The 23,711-nt window shown below is 43.0% G+C and overlaps 1 protein-coding gene and 1 long non-coding RNA gene across 14 annotated transcripts in view; one reads left to right on the top strand and one right to left on the bottom strand.

Moving 5' to 3' along the window:
- bach2a (BACH transcriptional regulator 2a) overlaps positions 1 to 17,255 on the top strand; it is a 76,073-nt gene extending 58,818 nt beyond the window's left edge. For all 13 annotated transcript variants that reach the window (XM_086094147.1, XM_086094152.1, XM_086094153.1 and 10 more), the window contains one exon: positions 16,430 to 17,255. In XM_086094147.1, the coding sequence (XP_085950273.1) occupies positions 16,430 to 16,858 (429 nt within the window). In that variant the 3' untranslated portion in view covers positions 16,859 to 17,255. The remainder of the gene's footprint in view (positions 1 to 16,429) is intronic.
- Positions 17,256 to 20,437: 3,182 nt separating this feature from the next.
- Positions 20,438 to 22,017, bottom strand: LOC147163295 (uncharacterized). The gene is made up of 4 exons (XR_015097172.1): positions 21,557 to 22,017; positions 21,323 to 21,366; positions 21,185 to 21,233; positions 20,438 to 21,094 (listed from the first exon to the last, which is right to left on the bottom strand). It is a non-coding gene; the product is annotated as an uncharacterized LOC147163295 (long non-coding RNA).
- Positions 22,018 to 23,711: the final 1,694 nt, after the last annotated feature.

A 23,711-nucleotide genomic window follows, 5' to 3' on the forward strand; every position in this document is an offset into this window, starting at 1 on the left:
AATTTTCCTCCAAAAATGGGCCCCAAAAATACATAAAGAACAATAAAAATAGATATTTTTAAATGATTGAAATAGGTGAATGTGCGGGTGCCAAACCATGTGTGTAGGTGTGGGAGTCCACTGTATTGGCATTAATTAATGTAGTTGTGTTTAACTAACAAAATGTACATGCGGGAAATTTGTTGACATTTACTAAATTAAATTTTTCATGTTTATGAGTGCAACCAAGCATATCTAATTTAACAAAATAAACAATAACAATAAGGCCATGTATACACGTAGCCGGGTTTTTTGCAAACGGGAGATATTTTTTTGCAGCTTGCCCTGTCATCTACATGTCCACAGGGATTTTTTTCATTACAAACGAAGGTTTCTAAAAACTCTGGCCAAAGTGATGATTTGCGTATTTCTCCGGCTCTGCGGTCGCGTGTGTCCGTTATCGTCTTTTACACACGTCACTCAATCACATACCTCAAGTTGTTAAAAAAGAAGAAAAAAAAGGTGGCGTGGATTTGCTTCTCACCGGGGAGTCCATGTTTATATATGAGTGTGTGGTGAGTCAGTGGGAAAAAAAGTTGTTAAAAAAAGACGTTTTAAAGATTTTGTATTTATCCTCTTTGTTTTCATCTATGCTCCGTTTATGATGATGATTACAAGTATTTTTTTTAATTAATAAAAAGTCTTGTGTGCGCTGACAGCACTGATCCGCATATATACAGATTAACGGCTGACAGTCCGTGCTTGCGTGACGTCAGAGAGGAGCAGTATTTGGCTAACTACTGCCGCCTAGAGGCTTGGCATGTATCTCATTGTAGGCCCAATTTGTCGAAGTGACGTAGCCAGAAAAAGGCGTGCTCTGATTGGATAGGATTTGGGGAACTGTTGCCACCTTAAGGTCTGGAATTGTTATGAACATATATAAAAACACATTAATGCGGTTAGCTGCGGATGTTTTCTTTTCTTCAAACGTGGTGGTTTGGACACTTATTTTTTTTTACATCCAGAGGAGGGAAATATCCATTTTTAAAAATACCCTGCTACGTGTGTACATGGCCTAAGAGCTAGAAATGCAAGTAGCAATGAAGGACCCTTGCAGACCAGGCCACTTTCGAGTACTGGCACATTGGGATTAGAATTATTTCTTTATTTCTTTATTTTTAAATTATGTGCGCTGTTGGTCGGTGTCCGAAACTGCCACATATGTGAATCAAAACAGGCAAGATACAAAATTCCCCCCCCCCCAAAAAAACTTCTAGCAACTCAAAATGTTGCTCTGCAGAAAAAATATATGTCAAAATACAATTACAATACTCTAGTAGCTCATACTACCAGAGACAAATCCCTTGTGTGAATCTTTTAATAAAGACGATTCTGAATATGAACATGCTACAAAACAACTTGCAAATATTAAGATAAATTGTGCTTTTCAAACAAAGCAAAAATAAATAAATGATATTCCCAAAGCCAATTTGTCAAACTTAGCATCAAGTTTATGTTTGAGATAAGGTTTTGTGTCTTGGCGATTCTCAGGATGGCCTACTGGTGTTCATCGGTAAGGTGACTCCTATGCAAGGTTATTTTAGTTAATTAGAACTAAATAACTAAAACTAAAATAAAAAAAATATTTTCGTTAACGAAATAAAATAAATACTAAAATGCTTTTAAAAAAACGAAAACTAACAAACTACATTTTACATTTGCAAAACTGACTAAAACTAACTATAAATATCGTAAAAATGTCCTTAGTTTCCGTCTTTGGTAATTAATCTAATACATACATACATACACTTTGGAGTTGATTTTAAATGTGATTTAAGTATATTTATTTTGATATTAACTGTAATCACGTTTGACAGTGTGTCGCACACAAATGACATAATCTAGCAGCAGCCAATAGAAAAGCACCTTCAGATGATGTCGCTCCTAGGTGCCAATTTTGCGTGTTTGACTTTTGGCTCGCCTTGCCTGCTTTTTTAATTCAGCCAAAACACATCAAGATGCACAAACTGACCTCAGAGCAGCTGGGAGTTGCTTTTTTCATTTTACCATGGTATTTATTAAATATTGCACACAAGTAATACAACTAAAAACTTATACTAAAACTAAGCATTTTTTAAATAACTAAAACTAATAAAAACTAACAGAGCCGCCCTGAAAACTAATTTTAAATAACAAAACTCAAGACGAACTAACTATAATGAAAATTCCAAAACCATAATAACCCTGCTCCTATGTAGTTTTGTTTATCTTCATCAAAGATACGGCATACCAAATATACATAGCGTTCAAACCACATGTAGACAGAGCAACGGAATCATGTGAGGAAGGCAGGTGCTTCGTTGCGTTGAGATTTGTCAAAAACGTTTAGCTTGAAGTCTGTGCAAAAATCTTTTCTCCTGTTAGGCCAGCGACCGAAAGTGGGCTTTGAGTTTTGGGCCCCAGTGTAAGTTTGACACACCTGAATAGTCTTCAATTAACCTTAGCATGTTTTTGGAGAAGAAATGCCGCATGTTCACAGGGAGAGCCAAACGCCAGGCAGGAAGGCCACAGCTGAGATTTAAACCATGGCACTTAGAACTGTGGGCAATAATGTTAACCACTAGGTCAGGTCACTGTGTTTTCCCCAAACAAACTAGGCCGGGAGCCAGATCCACTCCTCAGGATGTTTTTTGTTATTTTTTTTTGACTATTATTTCCTGTTACCTTGGGCCATCACAAGTTGATAGGGACCACCCCCAACTCAGGGTTGTTTGGTCACAGGGGCCAAAAATAAACCCTTATGGGAAAAGCTTCTGGCGAAATTGTGTATTCGCAAATGTCAAGGTACAGCAACTGCATAAATGTTCAGAAAACCCTAAAAGTTTGCATGGTGTATCCTGACACATGGGGGAACTAGCAGGAAAATAATCATGAGCTTCCTGTATTTCAATTCTCAAATATCACCCTCAGCATACCATAAAAGACCAAAAAATGTCTCTCCGCCTGACAAATTACCATCAAAAGTGATCAATTTCAAACATTTAATTATACATCTCACTGCCTCAAATGCATATTTTAAAACTTCCCACACAAAAAGGGAACATTTCAGAATTACCATTCCAAATGGGATTAAGCTATTTTTCTGCATATAAATAAAATTGTAAACAATATTTGAAACAAGGGTTATGTACTAATATACTATCTGAAGTGAATTACATTGTAGTGATTATTTGGGTTGCCGTACTGGCGAACAAGTAATTTTGACGGGACTAAGGGAGGTGTAATTTCCTCAGCAACCTCTGGGGGCACCACGTTGACTTTGCTTGTTTTAGGAGCAAAATAAACAATGAAAATGAACTATAGTTAATTATGGAGTCCTTTGCTTTAGTAAGAGAATTACTAATCCACTTAAAAAACACAAATGATTTGGCGGAGATGGAATTTCTAGACAACAGATTTATTTAGTAAACACACGTCAATCACAGTCACAGCCTAACCTATTAATGAAATGGAATTAAAATGCAAATAAAAGATAAAAAGAAAACATGCAACCTAACCAACTAAGATAAAAAGGTAATGTAAAAGGTGGATAGGGAAAATAAATGGAAGCGTTTTGACCTGTCAATCCTTTTATATTTGGATCAAAGCGTTGCACCAGTGGTATGGTCAGATTGCAATGAAGGCGCACTTACAGACTGGTTCAGATGCACGGGAGAGAGAGGGACTCGGCGAGCGTCGATCCTTAGTTGAAAAAACTCAGACTGTAGGGCGGTCGGCGCGCGCGCGCAGCTGTAATGCGGTGCCGGATTCTCCGGCTGATGTTGATGGGCGCACGGCAGGTCCTCGGATGGCGCAAGTCCCCGGTTGGTGGTGAAGTGCTTGCGCGGATAAGAGGCTGCAGCAAAGTCCGAGGCGGGTGAAGCCCAGTTCAGTTTGTTTGGGTGCTGCGGGGCGTCGCTGGTGCACGGCTGGAGTAGAAGTCCTTGGATTGCTGGGGCACAGCGGGTCGGTGCGTAACAGCCGTCGTGGAACTGGGTTGGATGGACGCTGCGTGATTCAGAGAGGGAACGGTAGGTGGATTGGCTCTCGGCACGAATGCAGGCGGTCCTTGCGTGACACGGGCTTTGAGGCGCATGGTGTGGTTGCAAGTCCAGGGCTCAAACAAAGAAGCCACGTGGTCGCTCCCAGCATGTTCAGCGACCATGTCTCTGTGATGGTCAGGAGAAGTTCATGGGGCAAGAGAGAGGGGCAAGAGCGCGTGGGCAAGAGAAAGTGGGCAAAGAGAGGGAGGTTCTTTGCGCGCTGGCTTTTAAGCTTGCGGGGCAGGTGGTCAAGCATCCCCCGCCTCTTCCGTGTGCAAGAAGCAGACTTGGTCGAATGAGGCCAAACTTTTGGGATAGCATTTGAGAGTTTTTATCAGAATTGACAAGCCAGATGCTTCAATTATCATTCTGAACACATTTCAAACACTACCACGATCATAAAGTTATTGAATCCACTAAGTTTCCTAATTAGCTAAACTTAGATGGCTGCTGAAGTTACACACATCATTCATTTGAGATAGACATACAGGTTGTTTACAAAGATAAACAACAGAATCACTTGATGTCAGTCAAGTACATAGAGTCCGTTTATGTCCCGAATTATGTAGACTATAGATTAATTACGAGCTGCAGGATTCTTGAGGATATTACCGATAGTGACTGCTGAAGGGCACTGTGGTACCGTATAACTTCCGAGGGGCGTTGTTTCCAAAAATCACTTAGCTGATTCCTGTAGATAGACCAGACCATAAAAGTGGCCAGTCTGGGGACTTATAAGCAGTCCTATCACTAGTCTCCTTGCTAAACAGGCTTTTAGGCCTCTGCAAGTGTCCAAGAATGCATTTCCTGTGGGTTGTAAAAACGAAATTCAGTCCCTTGCTGGTGGGAAGTTCGAAGAGTTTTTTCTTCTTGAACTGTCTCTGGGTGGTTTGAGGAAAACACAGGTTTAATTCATCATGGCATATACACACATTTCCCAGGGGAAAATATTTAAAAAAGGAAAAAGGAAAGAAAAAAATTTGAGGGTGACAGGCAATACTTGTTACACAGCCCCCCTCCGTCAAGAGGGATGAATCTTCAGGGATGTCCAGGTTGACGGATCCAGATGATCCGTGGCAGGGGTCCATGCCACGCTCAGACGGCAGTAGTCCCAATCACGCTCCACTGCAACAACCAACACATACCACTGGTGCAACTTTACCCTACCATCTGCAGGGCTATGTGTATGCAGTGTATGTCTGTGTGTTGTCAGTGTACGTCCATGTGTATTCAGTTAACTGGGTGTGTCTCACTAGGTACTGTATTAGCTAACTGAGGGACTCGGGTCCCAGAAACAGGTACGGGCCTCAGAAAGATGCAAAAAGACGCGAAACTACCAAACAAGAAAAAAAAAACTATACTAAGGCTATAAGGCTAGTATCAAATCATGAGTAACGAGGGAAACGAACAACCAAAAAGAGAAATTTAAGAAAAAGAGACAAAACGGGAAAAAGGGCGTTCTTAAATCCCAAAACCCGGCACTATACTACGGGCCATAACTCTATTAGAAGGACAGGGAGGTTGTCTCAGGCACGTGGAGATCGAGGAGAATCTCCTCGCCTGGGGGTGCTCATTTACGGGAAAAGGAAAAAATATCTTTGTTTGGTTAGTGCAACACGGTGTTTGCTAGGTGCTAAGCTAACGCAGCTCCCTATAGAGTAACTAGCCTATCCCAAAAGTCACGCACTACCCGAGAATACCTGAGAAAGGAGGAAAAGGGAAGAATTTTATTTTTTTCGTAGCATTATCGGCGGAACTAGGGGAAGGCAGGCGTAGGGGCTTAGATTGTGCTAGCCAGACTAAAAAGAGCTTTCACGCAGCATGTCATTCAGAAGTATCACAACACTTTAAGTTTACATAATCCTTGAATTACAGTTTCCAATCGTTTCACGGTTTATCTAATTTGTCTAATTCCACATAGCGCTATCTGTGTTACGTGCTAGAATCGTACCCTTAAGTGTTCCATTAAGCGTCTGTAACCATAGTAAACCATAGTCCGTTAACTTCTAGTCATTATTTGTGAGTAACCCTAGTTGTTCAAACCAGGTGATTCCCGCGGCAGATCTGGGTTCAACCAATCCTAGTTGATTCACTACAGCGGTCATACCAAACATCAGGATTGTCATCAGCATCATTTCCTAGTAGCCAAACAAAGCATGTAAATTAACTTCGCTCGTTGTGCTGTTAACTAGGGGCACATCAAGTTCACCTTTTGTCCAATGGGTGCAGCGGGGTATTGACCCCCTCTACGCACATCTGATGCTTTTAGTCATCACAGTCAATTGGGTCCGTCAACGGTGTCGAGGTATCTGTCAAGGGTCTCGCTTAGGCTGCTGGATAGTGCCTGCCGGTGACCCCCTCTCGAGCACCGTTTGATTGCAAGTCCAGGCGTTCAAAACCGCAGTGACTTTTGATTTGATTTCAGTGGACCCACCTCAGTTGATTCCCCTGACATCCTTTGTTCATCCTAATTTGGTAGGCGGGGGGCGACAGCTTGTCAACGATTTCGTAGGGTCCGGCCCAACAGGGAAGACATTTTCGGGTGACGCCCCTCTGGGCTCACGGTGTACTAGCATTTGGTTGCGCGAACAAATAGTACCACACTCGATCACCGATTTGAAACTCCGTTCGCGATGCTTTTCTGTTGTAATAGGTTTTCTGGCATTCTGCGCTTCTTTTAAGACATTGTTGGGCGAACGTGGCCTGGTGGTGGGTCTGCAGATCCTCCACGTACTTGGAGGCAGTGTACGCCGTAGCTAGGTTAGTTTCTCCCAGCTGGTACATCAGGTGCAGGGGAAGCATCATTCGCCGTCCGGTCATCATTTCAGAGGGAGACACCCCAGTAGATTCGTGCGGTGTGGCTCGAATCGTCATGAGTATCAGCGGGAGTCGGGTGTCCCAGTCCGATGGGTGGAAGTCACAAAGTTTTTCAGCAAATTTACCACGGTGTGATTAGTCCGCTCTACCTGTCCTGATGACTGCGGGTGATGGCTAATGTGCAACCGGGCCTTGATTCCAAGTATTTGCCAAAGTTGTTTCATTACCTCAGCTGTGAAGTGTGTTGCCCTGTCTGAGTTGACCCGTGAGGGCAGCCCAAAACGGGAGAACACGTGACTCATCAGCAGGCATGCGGTGGTGTACGCTGTGTCGTTTGGAGCAGGCAGACATTCTACCCACTTGGTGAACGTGCAAACTACTGTGAGAAAGTATTTATTCCTTCTGTGCATTCTGACCAGGAGTCCCACCTAATCAATTTGGAGATCAGACCATGGGAAGGTGACTCCTTTCTGTTGGAGTGGTGCTCGGTGAATCGGGTTTGCTGGCAGCAAACCAGGCATCCTTTAATGTAGGTTGCTACGTCGTTATGCATGCGGGGCCAGTACGCCACAGCGGTCATGGTGACGGTGGCCTTGAATCCGCGGTGGCCTGCGTAAGGCGCGTCGTAGGTATATGTTAGCAAGACCCCCATTTGGCTCCGTGGAATAACCAACCGCAGGGCGGGCGGAGACGCAGAGTCACAAACAAGAAGGCCTTTAAACAGGCGTAGCCTTTGCAACACAGAGAGCAAGTCAGGTGAGATGGGGCTGTCGACAGGGTCAGACAGGTGTTGAATGACTTTGAAACGCGCTGGGTCGCCGGCTTGCTGGGCGACCAAGTCGGAGGTCCGAATGCGCGGTACGCACGGTTTGGGTCCCGAAGTGGTCCGTGCGGGAGTGTCGCATGATACAGCGGTGGACGCAGCGCGGCGACGTGTGAAACTGTGGAACTCCAGGGTGGGTTGGGAGGGAAGCCAAGAGTTATCGAATGTCCAAGGAGTCCCATTTAGGGCCCCTTGCTTGGCTAACGTGTCCGTCAGGTTGTTAAAGTGTTTATCAGGTCCTGGAACGTTTGAGTGTACCCAGACTTTTTTCCAATGGACGTGCATATCATGGGAGGAAACCACATGGTCGCACGTCTCAATAAGGTCACGGTGTTTAATCGGTTTCTTCGCTGACGTAGGGAAACCATTTCAACGCCACGGCGGTAGATGACAGGTGAAGGCTAGGAGGGCATAGTTTGAGTTGGTGCAGATAACCAGCACCGTGACACCGTGTTCAATTGCCAATTTGAGTGCAATCAGGATGCCAGCGATTTTTGTATATTGAGAAAAGTGAGGGCCCAATTGGAATTGTTTGCATGGTTTGTCGTTGACCAAGCTATGCACACCCCAGCCTGCAGCTGGGTTTGGTGGTGGTAAGAGCAGCCATCCACGCAAGCTGTAGGCATGTCCTTGCAGACATGTTCCTCAAAATACCAGTGACGCGTAAATTCCGGCATCGGTGTAACGGCGATGTCTGTTGGCAGGGTCGAGGAGGTCGACACACAGTTTTGGCAAATGACTAGATCGGTACCCAGCGATACCTGAGTTTTTCGCGTACCGGACCCGAACGTCGTAACTTCAGTCAAGTCAAGAGCAAGTCAGGTGGAATGTGTCTAACTACGGGCACAGTTAGAGTGAAGTCGTGATAGTCGGAACGGATGAGTAGCCCCAGGTGGTTTGCTTTTGGTATGCAAACATCGTAAGACCTGGAATTGTGAACCGAGTTCAGAGTGGTAAGGGAAACATCCACCATGGGAGTGGCCTTCAGGAACAACGACAGGTTCATGAATTCCGGTGAGGGTTGGAAGAAAGCGGTGCGAGCATTCAAGAACTGGTTTGCTCGCGCCACCAAGCGGATTGGAATGTTGATCGTGATCGCCGGGGACAGAGTCAAAGACGAGTGTATCTTGCACCTGGACACCTCTGATGATGCGAGGGGCGTACCCTGCGTCACTTCTTCACAGCCGGTTCTTCGAAGGAGACATAAGGAGTCCTGCCTTGGAAGGTGTTGTGTCACAGTTCCATGCGGGGGCGCCTGCTTCCATGTGTGGTGGCTGCGCCCGAGTATCAGTGTACAGCTGAGACCGGTCATGACATGGGAGTGGTGTCGGCAGAGCCTGTCGCATCTGTGACCAGATCTGGCGTTTCTGGTAATTAATGATGGGTTGGAAGTGAACCAACAAGTCTTGACCCATATGAAGGGGGACCAACTCAATGGGTCCCACATAGACTGGATAGATCAATTCCATGGGGTCAACGGACCAATGCACCATTGCAACAGTCTCCAGTTGTGTTTTAGTAGGTGAAAAGGCGTAAATGGTAAGTAGCCAACGCTGGAGACGGAGCGGTCGGTCGTTAGCTAGCAACGCGGAGAGTTGCTCAAAGACCGTAATATCTGCAACATGGTCTACGAGGGCTTCATAGGTCAGAGCTCGCTCCAGGGTGACGTTCAGATAGAATTTACGATCTGTCCCCATGGTGGTGAGGTCACCTAAGAGTTGTTGGAACAGTCGCACGTTGTCAGTCGATCGCGATTCGCACAAATCGGTAGTAGTATAGGAGTCAACCCCAAGTACCAGTACCGTTAAGTCAGAATGCGGTTTGTGAGTTTCAGCTTCTGGCGGACCCGCTCGTGACCTCTGCCGGTGGGTCACGTCAGTGGGTGTCTGGCCGTCGGCTTGTCGTAAAGACTGGTCGTTTGACAATTTCAGGTGTGCCTTAGGTATCCCATCAGCAACTACGCTGTGGTCGGTCTCTGAGTCGTTTTGGCAATTCCGGGACTGGCGGCGAGATTCGGTTGCCGTCGCGCGTTCAGTTTCATCATGTTTTGGATTGTAGCGCGAATTAGGCTTACCTTTAGTGGATCTGGAATGTCGGTGGTCGTCAGTTTGCCTTTCTCCATCCGGTCTTTCGTCAAGCGGGCTGCCGGTTTTGGAGCGCGGCCTCCGGTTTCACGGACTGGTTCGCTGTTCTTTTTTAAATTTTTAAATGTATTATTTTATTTAAAGAGCTCAGTATTGTTCATTCGGTATTGTCATCATCATTGCTCTTTTTTTTTTGTATGTGGGTGAGTATGTGTATGTGCGTGTGTGTGTGCGTGCGTGCGTGTATTCGTTTGTTCACCAAAAACCTATAAAAGAAAAAATCCCATACCGTTCACCTAAACCGAACACCGCTGCCAGGAGACCCGAGGAAGGACGAAAGAAAACAAAGGAAGGTGAAATCCAGCACCGACCAGACACCACCCACCGGGCCACCAACCAGAGTTCTTCACCAACCCCAGAAACATCTAAATTCCAACAAATCCAAAAAATCAGGGAGACCTCAAGAGACCAAAGGAGAGACTGAGGAAAGGAAGGAAGGACAAACGAAGCAGAGTGAGATCCACAGACACCAGCCTCCACCGATTCAATGACCTGAGGAAGAAGCAGATTGCGTCTGAGTTTCGATAGATGCTGGTGTGGTGGATCTGGCATGCATGAAAATCTCCACCAAAGAGGGGAGCCATCGACCCCTGCCAGGACAGAGCAAGAGCAACACCTCAGGGCCCCCCAGGCCGCGGCAGCGCCAAAGGACGACCCCCGGGCCCCGCCAGGGCCACCGGCCGGAGAGCAAACCCAGGAGCAGGAGCGCCCCCCACCCCAACACGACCCGCGCCCCCAACCCAACGCAGCAGGACGGGGCACTGCAGGCCCGCCAGGCACCCCATCGGTCCACAGCCCCCGCTCCCCCCACAACCCCCCTATATGCCGATGATATTTTACTTTATTTAGAAAAGCCTGCTATTTCGTTAGGGGAAGTATTTAACTTAATAACTAAATTCTCACAGTTATCAGATTATTCTATTAACTGGACAAAATCAACACTTCTACCTATTACAGAAAATTCATGGAACCCTGCAAGCCAGGACCCACACTACTCATTTCCTATAGGTAATTTAAAATACTTAGGCATAAAAATCTCACCTAAATTAACTGATTTAATTCATTTAAACTTTACTCCACTTCTGGATAGCATTTATAGTGACTTGGAGCGCTGGAATAATCTTCCTATTTCTCTAATAGGACGAATAGCCACTATTAAAATGAAAGTTTTACCCAAAATAAACTACTTTTTCTCAATGATTCCATTTAATCCTACGGCTAACTGGTTCCAGTTGTTGGACTCAGCCGTTACAAAATTTTACTGGAATAAAAAAAAAAGCAAAGATTAGTCTATCTACTTTTCAGAAAAATAAATCCAAAGGAGGTCTACAGGCACCAAATTTGATGCACTACTATATAGCTAACCAGTTACAATATATTATTTTAGGGGCACAACCCAACAGAGATACTAACTGTTGACTGGAACTAGAACAGAAGGATTGTAATAACCTCAGACTTCGAGATTTACTCTTTATTACAACATCGATTAAGCGACATAACTGTTTTAAAAATCCAATAATTTCCGCCACCCTGACTGCCTGGTGGAAGGCACTAGAAATTACAAAAGCCCAAGTGGAGCCCTGTGGGCTTTCTCCCCTATGGCATAACCCCGACTTTCGAATTAACAACCAATCGTTTTATTTGGGTGTGTGGGAGCAGAAAGGAATTACACATCTCCACCATCTCTTCTCAGATAATATGTTTATATCATATACATCCTTGCTCCAAAAATACAAAATAAAAAACGGAAATTTTTTACATTATTTGCAAGTTAAAAGTATGATAAAGAAACAAATTCCAACACTTCAGGGTACGCTCCAACCGCCTGTTTTAGCTAAAGATATTACCAAGCTTTCTCCGACAACAACAAAAAAACTCTCAAAAAGATATGTTACTTTCATATACTGATAAAATGTCTTTACCCATCTCGAAATGGGAAACAGACTTGTCTATAGCTCCGGAATCTGACTTTTGGATTCAAGTTTGTGAAAACGTTTTTAAAATGACAAAACAAACAAATTCATAACTTATCCAATATAAAATTATTCATAGAACATACATTACTCAATATATGATGAAAAAAATGGGACTCTCAGACTCCGACATTTGTCTCCAGTGTTTACAAAACACTACAGACACTTATTTTAATGCTTTATGGCTATGTACTGCGGTTATGTATTTCTGGACTAAAGTCTTAGAAAAACTTTCCGCTGTCTTGGACTGTAAGATACCGTTCTCTCCAAACTTGTGTTTGCTAGGTGACTTAACAACAACTGACTTACCACATAAACAATTTCAATCTACACTTGTAGCCCTTACTATCGCAAAAAAAACAATTCTTGTTAACTGGAAAAATAAACAAACTCTGAATATCGACCAATGGTCTAACCTCCTCATAAATCACATCTTAATGGAAAATATATCTGCCTCAAATAAAAACCAAATGTCAAAATTTAAAGAAACATGGTCTACGTATATAGAATTTTTTAACCTAAACCTGGTTACTTAATTCTGCCTGTTAGCGAGAGCCACCGCAGCGTGATAACTTACATTGATGTTTCTGTATTTGGCAGTTTGTAACTAATGGTTGTGTTTTTATAGTCAGGAACCCAGCTGCTGCCAACAGGATCGAGCAGATTCGCCTCCAATGGGCACTAAGGGTTAATATTCGGATTCACTGCATGCCAGTGGGTTAATTCTATAGGTGCTGTCCCCCCCTGGCTGGGCGTGGGCGGGTCTGCCCCTCTGTTGGCTGCTGGGTGGCGGCTGAGTCTTGGCCGTTCCCTGGGTCTCTTGGGGGGTGCTGCGTTGCGGGGCGCCCCGTGGTTCCCTCTCCCCTCCCCCTTCCTCCCCCTTGCTGCCTCTCCTTCCTTGCCTCTCCCCGCCCGTCCTCCGCCTCCCTGTCCCTTCTCCCTCGTCATCCTTCCTCCTCCTCTCCCCCTCTCTCTGCGGCCCTGCCGCTGCCCCTTGCCCTTTTTGTCGTCTCCTTCCCCACTCCCTCCCCCCTCCCCGGTACGCCTTCCTTGCCCTCCCCTGGGCCAGGGGCTCCATCCGTGGCCCGGGTCTCGGCGCTCCGGGGGGTGGGTGGGGTTTGGTGTTGTGCCCGCCCCGCTCCGGTGGGCGTCCTGGCGCCTCGGGCGGGCCCCAGTATCCGGGGGGCGAGCCCTATCGCCCCGCCGGGCTGGTCCCATATGCCCGCTGGGGTCCCGGTGGGGTGGGTGGGGGTTTGGTGGGCGGGTGCGCCTCCTGCCCCCGCCCGGTTGAGGGGGCCCTGCTGGTCGCTCCTCTTAACTCACTATACTAGGTTTGCACAATACACTTTTATAGACATATAAGGCACATAACACACTTTGGGGGGGTGGGATAGGATGGAAACACCTTCTTCACCCTACAACTCCCCTCCAATTTTAATGCACCACACAACTGTGGGGGGGGGGGGCATCGGTTGGGGACCGCAGTATAGAGCAGTGCTGCGGTCCCCTGTCCGTGTCCCCCACCGCACCCCCCCCCCCCCCCTATTTTTTTTTTTAATGCACCACATACACTCACTGACATGCCTGGGAGGCGGGTGGATCGGAGCATGGGGATATTATTTCCCTCTGCTCCGGTTCACCTGCTCCTAATTTTAATGCACCACACATACACACACACACACACACACACACACACACACACACACACACACACACACACACACACACACACACACACACACACACACACACACACACACACACACACACACACACACACACTTGTATATACACTGGGTGGGGTCACATTCAAGGTTTAGGGGTAGAGTTCGCCAGTCGGCGAGCTGGCGGACTCAGAAACAGGGGTTAACTTTCACTAAGAACGCTAGGGTGACGACCGGGGCCTTTCCCCGCTGGGCCTGGGGTTCGGGGGTGCCGGCCGTCCTCCGGTGCCCCAATCTCCCCTTCTGCCCCCCGGTGTTCCGTCCCTCCACGCGGCGGGGGGTGGGGTGGGCGCGGCTGCCCTCTCCGCTCCGCTGTCCGGCCCCTCTTCGGCGCCGGTGCCTGGGTGCGGGGGGTCCCCGGGGGCTGGAGGGCTGCCGGTTGGTCGGGGTGGGGTCCGGAGGGGGTGCGGCTTTATTGGGGGGGGGGGGTGGAGGGTGCTGGGGGTGGGGGGCGGCTGGGGCTGGGTTGGGGTGGATGGCAGGGGTAGATGGGGGGGTCGTGGGGGGAGTGGGGGCTGTGGACCGGTGGGGTGCCTGGCGTGCCTGCAGTGCCCCGTCCTGCTGCGTTGGGTTGGGGGCGCGGGCCGTGTTGGGGTTGGGGGCGTTCCTGCTCCTGGGTTTGCTCTCCGGCCGGTGGCCCTGGCGGGGCCCGGGGGTAGTCCTTTGGCGCTGCCGCGGCCTGGGGGGCCCTGAGGTGTTGCTCTTGCTCTGTCCTGGCAGGGGTCGACGGCTCCCCTCTTTGGTGGAGATTTTCATGCATGCCAGATCCACCACACCAGCATCTATCGAAACTCAGACACAATCTGCTTCTTCCTCAGGTCATTGAATCGGTGGAGGCTGGTGTCTGTGGATCTCACTCTGCTTCGTTTGTCCTTCCTTCCTTTCCTCAGTCTCTCCTTTGGTCTCTTGAGGTCTCCCTGATTTGTTGGAATTTAGATGTTTCTGGGGTTGGTGAAGAACTCTGGTTGGTGGCCCGGTGGGTGGTGTCTGGTCGGTGCTGGATTTCACTTTCCTTTGTTTTCTTTGGTCTTCCTCGGGTCTCCTGACGGCGGTGTTCGGTTTACGTGAACGGTATGGGATTTTTTTAATAGGTTTTTGGTGAACTAACGAATACACGCACGCACGCGCACATACACATACTCACCCACATACAAAAAAAGAAAGAAAAGAGAGCAATGATGATGACATTACCGAATGAACAATACGGAGCTCTTTATAAAAACTTTTTTTTTTTTTTTTTTTAAAGGTCTCCGGTTGGTGGCGAGGTGCAAAGAGTCCTTTTAAACTGAAAACACAGTTAAGACACGCACACACATTACCCAGGGGGAAATGTTTAAAAAGGTAAATAAAATAGAACAATTGAGGGTGACGGGCAATATTCGTTACACATGCGCACACATTTCCCAGGGGAAAATGTTTAAAAAGGCAAAAGAAAAAAAACTGAGGGTGACGGGCAATACAACATAAAACGTGACTAATGTTATGCCCCTAGGTGGACCAGAGTATCATGGCGCAACACCCATAATCACACAAAATCGGAATAGGAGATTTAATGAAGAACAAGATCCTGACAAGGAATAAAAATGACTTGTGAACATTTCTTAACAATAGACTAACATTCTGTGCAGCCAAATGGAGGAATACAAAATAGAGTGCAGTTTAACCATAAAATTTAACTGATAAAATTTAACTACATTTAAATTAGTGCTGTCACTATTGAATATTTTTAATTTATGGAAGAGGATTAGGGCCAGTGGTGAGAGAGAAAAAAAAGTTTGGCAGGATTCTCACTTAATTCTCTCTGAATTCTGACTTTATTCTCAAAATTCTGACTTTAATCACATAATTCTGACTTTAAAGTGAGAATTGTGACAATTCTCACTTTAAAGTGAGCCTTCCCACTTTAAAGTGACAATTCTGACTTTAATCTCAGAATTCTGACTTTAAAGTAAGAATAATAGTAGCAATAATAAAGGAGTTCTCACCTTAAAGTGGGAATTCTAAGAATGAAGTGAGAATTCTCAATTTTTAAGTCAGAATTCTTACTTTAGAGAATGAAGTGAGAATTCTGACTTTAAAGTCTGACTTTAAAGTCAGAATTCTGATTTTATTCTCAAAATTCTGACTTGAATCACAGAATTCTGACTTTAGTGAGAATTGTCACAATAATACAGGGAGTCCTCGAGCTAAGTCCTACTTGACCTACGTCGTTTTGACTTTATGGCGCCCGTGCCTCGTCCGTAGCACCTTCTTCTATGTTAATTTCCCACAACAATCACACTATTTTAAAGTTATTTATAGTTGTGTTGTTGTTACCTCCAGCAATGAATGTTCATCAGCTGGTCGGCTCGCCATCAGGAGCGTCACATTAATGTTTAAGTTTAAATTTTCTGTGCTCCGCCGTCAAAAAGTATTTTGATGTAAATATCGACTTTAAAGGGGAAATCCAATTTAAGTTGAAATTTGGGTTACATCGGCATAGGAACAGAACTCCGCCGTAACCTGAGGACTCCCTGTACTAGCACTAATAAAGGAATTTTTACTTAAAAGTGGGAATTCTGATGAGAATTCTCACTTTTTAAGTCAGAATTCTGACTTTAGAGAATAAAGTCAGAATTCTGAGATTAAAGTCAGAATAAAGTGAGAATCCTGCCAACCTTTTTTTTCCGGTTTTAATTGGCCCTAATCCTCTTTTGTATTAATTCAATCGATTAATCGACTAATCAGATTAATTTTAATTTTGCATTAAAGGAAAGGGCATTACAAAAGCATTATCCTTGATTACTGTTTATAAACTAGTTATAGGCTTTTATTTCGTACTGCACATTTTGAGTCTTTAGGTCCCAGACAAGGTCCAACTCACATTGACTGTGTTGAACCTCCACAGGTGTGTGAGAAAGAAAAACTGCTGAGTGAGCGCAATCAACTGAAGGTGTGCATGTCTGAGCTGTGGCAGAACCTGTCCTTCCTCTCCCAGCAAGTCTGCAGAGATGTGCAGGACAGCCATTCGCCTCCTGTCCCCACCAGTATTGACCTCACATCCAACCAACCGTCTCCAGCTGCCGATGAGGCCTCATACCACCCAAAGTCACCTCAAGGAAACCAAGTTGCAAGTGTGTCAGAGGTCGGTCCTAATGCAGGGGAGCTTAAGGATGGGCAGCCGGGTGTGGAGTCCTCTGGTCAGAGGAATCCAAAAGGCTCACTGGTGTTTGAATCCAGAGAGGAAATGTTCAGTCCCACAGTAACTGTGGATTTCTGTCAGGAAATGATTAAGAAATGCACAACTGAAGAACAGAAGAGACATGACGGCACTTAAAGTTCAGTGGTAGATGGTTCTCTTTGTGACGCATTCATACATTTCTTTAAAAATATGAAACTGTAATATTTAAATATGTTTTGGAATGGACAGCAATACTGTTCCACAGGTTTATTCCGAATTGGTCCACAAAATGCTGGCAGCTTTCTATCTTTGTCTTTTTCATCTTAACTGTTTCTTCCTGTCAGCTTCCCTCCCTCCTATGGGAGATTAAACTCAGGAATTTCTCAGAATGTTCACCCAAGTCCTTTTTAACATGTTTGACATGCATTTTACCTTTTAGCTGCCGTCAAACCGCAAATCTAGCAACTTCTTTGCAGAAATCACTGAGCAACTCAGAAATCACCAGAGGTGGCAAATCCAGGTCTAGAAATTAAAAACCCTGCCACAGTTTGGCTTTAGCCCGAGGAGCTAGCAAGCTAACTAACCCTAGCTAGGAGCTAGCTAGCTAGCTAACCCTAGTTTTAGCCCGAGGAGCTAGCTAGCTAACTAACCCTAGCTAGGAGCTAGCTAGCTAGCTAACATCAAGGGCTAAAGCCAAACTGTGGGAGGGTTTTTACTTTCTGGACCTCGATTTGCCACCTGGGGCTTTAGCCCCTGATGTAAGCTAGCTAGGTAGCTTCTGGGGCTAAAGCCAAACTGTGGCAGGGTTTTTACTTTCTGGACCTGTATTTGCTACCTCTGGCTAAGTCTTACAGACACATTGAAACTTCAATTACCTTTTCTCATTTTGTGACCATTTGCATCGCTGTTGGGCTCAGGATGCTCAACTGAATTTATGGCCAAGCCAAACAATTGTAAACCGAGGAGGGTTCAAAGCATTTTGGTTTAATATTTACAGTTGCAGTATGTTAAAAGAAAAGACACTCTTATGTGTGGGGTGATACCCTTTCAAATGGGTACTCAAATTGGTAGGGATGTAATAGTTTATTTATTTGACAACATCAAACATTGTGTACCATACCAAAATAAGCGGAACTGGCCATGCTGTGGTGGGAATAGGGCTCTTTTTTGCTGCTCCTATTTTTCAAGAAATACAGTCATTATAAGGACAGTCTTGCCAAAAGACCACTGGAAGCTGTGCACAGCCACTGTGTCCACTTGTTAACCAAGCCGAGTTGGCAAGGAAATCCTACTGAGGCTACGTTCACACTGCAGGGCGTGATGCCCAATTCAAATTTTTTGTTAAATCCGATCTTTTTATGTACTGTTCACATTACAAAAACAAATGCGACATCTAATGTGAACACAACGTGCCCGTAATGCGACTCGCATGCGCAAAGAGCACACGTCGAGAGTCGTGTACACCCAATACAACGTCACGTTGCAGTGCTCACTGAAGTAAACCGACTCGCAACGTTTTACCGCCAGTTTTACAGAGGCAAATGACTTTTGCCAGCGTCATATGCAAATTTTGCTGTGCCAGCGCACGCTACAGATTGGTAGACTGGTGGACTCGTTTTGCGGATGTGTTAGGAGTTTGATTCCTGTGTCTTGTCTGCATACATTATGCAAATTCACCTGTGTGAACTAGTTGGTGGACTGTTTTCACGCTCGTTCTTGGTAGGCTGCTATCTTCGGCTTCCTCGTGCGTCAGTGTTGAATGTGCTGTTTACAAACAGCAACAGAAATCCGTCAGACTTATTTTTTTCATCTCATGTCTTCAGAGTAGCGAGGTTGGAAGAAATAATATAAATATTTGGGGAAAATTAGGGGACACTCATCGACCTCCTCATTTCATTGAGAAGTTTACCAAAGATGACGTCGCGTCATTGCCGTTCGTGATGAACTGTCTGCAGGGCTAAATTGCCACACATGTCAACTTTATGCTTCATGTTTCAAGTGTGATTAAATTAAAGACAAATAAAAATGTTACACTGTTACTCAAAACAGCTTTGTATATATTCACAGACGTGTCATTAGTCTCCCTTCCAAGCACTCTCTCCCGCCCGCGCAGAGCGCATATCAGGCTTTTGATGATGTATGAATCGGATGCGTGCGGATGAGCGTTCGTAGTGCAGACGCATCGCATACATATCCGTTTTATATCCACATACAAAAGAGGCCCAGGTCGGGTGTGTAAAATCGGAATTGTACCGTTCACACTGCATGAAAAAATCAAATACTTGTAAAAAAATCTGAATTGAGCTGCAGTGTGAACGCAGCCCTAGTCCACTTTTCCCCCCCTTCTTCTTCTTTTTTTCATTTTTCACATTTTGGATGGACTTTGGATGTGGTGGTTGTGTAAGGGGCAAATGTCCCTGAGCTCAGGTATCACTTTTATTTTATTTTTTAAAAGAAATGGTTATAGTTTATATATATATATATATATACATATATATATATATATATATATATATAATTTTTTTTAAATTGTTTTTCTGAGTGTGAACCACAACTCAATTGAGTTGGGGGTGATATGGAGGACCAAAACTGCCAACATTAAAAATAAATAAATACATAAATGAATAAAAGAAAAACATATAAAAAATCCAATATAAAAAATACATTAAAAAAATTAAATACATTTTTTAAATATAAATAATAATAATAATTTATCAGATTTGTGGCGGACGTGGCTCAGGGTGCAGAGACGGTCGTTCAGTAATCAGAAGGTCAGCTGTTTGATCCCTGCTCTACCCAAGTCATGTGTCATTGTGTCCTTGGGCAAGGCACTTCACATACAGTGCCTCTCGTGCTACTTACACTGGTGTATAGAAGATGCGAATGTTTGGTGGTGGTCGGAGGGGCCGTAGGCGCACACTGGCAGCCACGCTTCCGTCAGCCTGCCCCAGGGCATCTGTGGCTACTTAAGTAGCTTACCGCCACCACAATGTCAATGTGTGAGTGCAAGAATAATGTATCCATTCCATTGTAAAACGTCTTTTAGTGTCTAGCAAAGCACTATATAAATTTGATGCATTATTATTATTATTATTAAATAAAAACAACATACTCAGCCTTCAATGTGTCTCAAGACATTTTAAGTTATGTCTATGACATGTCTATAAGATGTGTCTATAGACATGTATTGAGACGTCTTGATAAATCAAGATGTCTATAAGACATGTCTATAGACTCGAGTCTTAAGATGCCCTAAGATGTCTTGGAAATATGAATGTCTTGAGATGTCTCAAGATATCTTCACACGTCTGAAGATGTTTTCAAACATCTGAAGATGTCTTCAAACGTCTGAAGATGTCTTTTACGGTATCACTATTTTACTGTTCCTCTTTATATTTAACATTTTATTACCGGTACTGTTGTCAGTTAAGACCGTGTCTCACTGAGCAGCGAAGGCTTGCGAGGGTGCGCGTATTGCGAGTGATGGCATTTTCGTCGGGTCTCTTTCAAGACTGCAAAATATTGCCAAGAGTGTTTGCCAGAACCTTATCACCCATTGTTATGCTTGCAAACCGTTTTTATAGTCGCAAATAAATGTTTTAACATGTTCAAAATTTGATGGCAACAAGAAAAACTGAGCATAAAAATTGTTTTGGAAGGTCTGCCGAACGTCTTTGCAACGTTTTGCAGTCTTAAATGAAACCTGACAAAAACAAACTCTCGCTACGTGCGTGCACCCTCGCAAGCCTGAGTTGCTGAGTGAGACATGGGCTTAATTGACAAAAGTAATAAAATGTTACATTTAACTGATTAAGAGGAACAGTGAATAGTGATACCATAAAATACATTTAATCCTCACACTAATGACTAATGTAAAAAAAAACGTTTGGCAGGGTATGAACACAGAGAATCCAACAAGTTTTTGTTTTTTTTCACAACCTTGTAACTGGACACATTGAAAGCAAGGTGAAACTGGATCTAACCCTAAAAACTTTGATACACATTCACAATAATAACAATAACAACAACAACGATAATAACAACAATAATAATAATAATAATATATCTAACGGGAGTCAAAGCAAAACTGCTTTGTGTGTTTTGTCAAAAATATTAGCTAGCTATAATGCAAAAAAGTTTTATCAAAAGAAAGTGAGAAAAATACAAATATTAGATATTTGTAAATATAAAAATGCAACCAATAATTAAGACAAAAAATGTGCAGAAAATACAAATTAGTCAAAAATAAATATTTTAGATAAAAAACATTAGAGAACATACACAGTACAAAATAATACACATATATTGTATATAAGAAACAACAATCATGTGCTGTCAACATCAGTTCAGACGATTGTTTTTTCTCTGAATGCTCACACTCTCCACACTTCACTGTAACATAAGAAACAATCACTCACACACGACACTCAACAACAGTTACGTGTATTGGCTTTTATAAAATATATATAAACAAATACTTACTCTTATACTGATTCTCTAATCTTCACTCTAACTTCAACCTATAAAATATCTGTATGTGAGCAGCAGAACACAAGAAATAATGAATCGCTTTGTCAACAACAGTTCAGAATACTGACTTTTGTTTTGAGAAATACTTACTACTAGTACTGCATTTTCATACTTCACCGTAACTTTAAAATAACCTGTATATCACATCACACAAAAAAAAAGAATTAATCACCTACTGGCTCAAATTACGAGTCATTTGAGTTTCTCAGAAAAATAATATACAATATTATCAACTGCAAAAATATACAATATTACACAAAATAACAAAATACAGTACAAATTAAATAATACATATATTACATAAAAGAAACAACAATCACATACCGTCAACATCAGTTCAGACAACTGGCTTTTTTCAGATAGTTACTCACACTCTCCACACTTCACTGTAACATAAGAAACAAACTTTTTGATTCCCTCGCTGCTGCCTCGGCTCGAAAACCACGTACGTAACCCCAAGAATTGAAATGTGTTTGTTTGTAGCCCACGGTAAAGCGATAGAAATCCTCACTTTTACACTGAACTAGCATACTGTATCTAGTTAGCTAATACCCACGGTGGTGCTTTGACAAACTTTTTTCAACATACGACACTGCCACAACAGTGATGGCAGCTGTACCTTGCACTTTGTTATCCCGGCGTATTTGAAACAGATACACAGTACGAAGAAATAATCATTTTACTCACCTTTCCATTCGCCGTATAGTTGCCGTCTGGATTGTCAAACGAAAAAAACGCTGCCTCCTTGACGCGTCTGATGATCATCAGATGTCGTCCGACGTCCACCTGTGGAAGCACAACCAACCCCCCCCCCGCATCCTCCCCTCGCGCGCGCGCGTGTGTGTGTGTGTGTGTGTCAAAATTTTATTTAAAATGTAATTTTAAATGTTTTTTGTTTTGTTCTCAAATCTCTATGGTATTACATAGATTAATTTATTCAAATCTATATTTTAAATTGAATGACAACATTTTATTTTATACATTATGACATATTGTTGTAATCATTATTAATGTATCGTTATTGTATATTTAAAATGGATTATTCTTTGTGTGATATTAATTTAGTTCAATAATTTATTCATTAAGCACTTAAAAAAAAAACTTTATTTCACTTCCAGTTTATCGTCATCTTATTTTGAGAATATTTGTTGCCGAAAAAATAATCCTGTTCCATGTAAATCAACATTGCTTGTTTGTTCATAACTTGTTTAGTTAATTATTCTTAGTTCGTACCATAATAATTCCATTACACAGGGCTCTAAATTATAAATAGTGTAAGTTAAATAATGGCGGGTGGGGGGAATCATTTAATTTTTATTTGACACTCCAATAACATTATATAAGGTTTTACAGCAAAATATCAATAGATCATTATCATCATAATACTGCCATTGAAACAAAAATAGCTTGACCATTTCTTTGAGTCATCCATATCATGTCTCAAGACACCATAAGATGTGCATGTCTTAAGTCAAATGAAATATGTCTTAAGCTGTTTTAAGATATTCAATGTCTTCAAGACACAAACATCTCTTTGGGGGCATCCCATGTGCTGCTCTGTCAAGGAATGGTGCTGCTCTCTCATGATACCTGCATGTTTCAAGCCATTGTAAGATGTGCATGTCTTAAGACAAAGGAAATAAGTCTTAAGACGTCTTGAAGACATTAAACGTCTTCAAGACACAAAAATCTGTTTGGGAGTCATCCCATGTGCTGCTCTGTCAAGGAATGGTGTCTTCAAATATTTGTCTTAAGACGTCTTGATGTTCCAAAATGTCTTGAGATGTCTTGATTTTGCTTATTAAGACATCTTAATACATCTTGAGACACGTTGATGGCTGAGTATGAACTACTGTATATATATATATATATATATATATATATATATATATATATATATATATATATATATATATACAGTATGACTCTCTCTCTCTCTATATATATATATATATATATATATATATATATATATAGAGAGAGAGAGAGAGAAAGAGAGAGAGAGCGAAAGAGAGAGAGAGAGAGCGAAAGAGAGATCCCTAAAAAACAAGTAAAAGTAAAAATAAATACAAAAATACAAAATGAGATTAAAAATAAATAAATAAATATATACATAGAATTAAATATCATTCAATAAATAAAAACACTCTGTTCCCCAATTTATTTATTTCATGTTGCAGACGCTCTGTCTATGTTATTCAAATGAGGGGGTGGTCCTAAGCGTGCCTTGGGCTATTTTTACTTTTATTTATTTATTTAGGGATATATATTTTTTGTTGTTTTTATTTCCATTTCTATTTATTTTTTGTATTTAATTTTTCAATTGTATTTTTTATATTTGTTTTTATTTTCACTTGTATTCATTTATTTATTGACTTAGTCATTTATTTATTTTTAATTTTGGCAGTTTTGGTCCTCCATATGGGGTCACTTCAGTTTTAATTGAAAAAAAAAGAAGCTACATGTATTATTTTTTTGT

Source organism: Leptonotus elevatus, chromosome 14, assembly GCF_054856555.1.
Source record: "Leptonotus elevatus isolate MCC_2025b chromosome 14, RoL_Lele_1.0, whole genome shotgun sequence".
NCBI classification, from domain to species: Eukaryota; Metazoa; Chordata; class Actinopteri; order Syngnathiformes; family Syngnathidae; genus Leptonotus; species Leptonotus elevatus.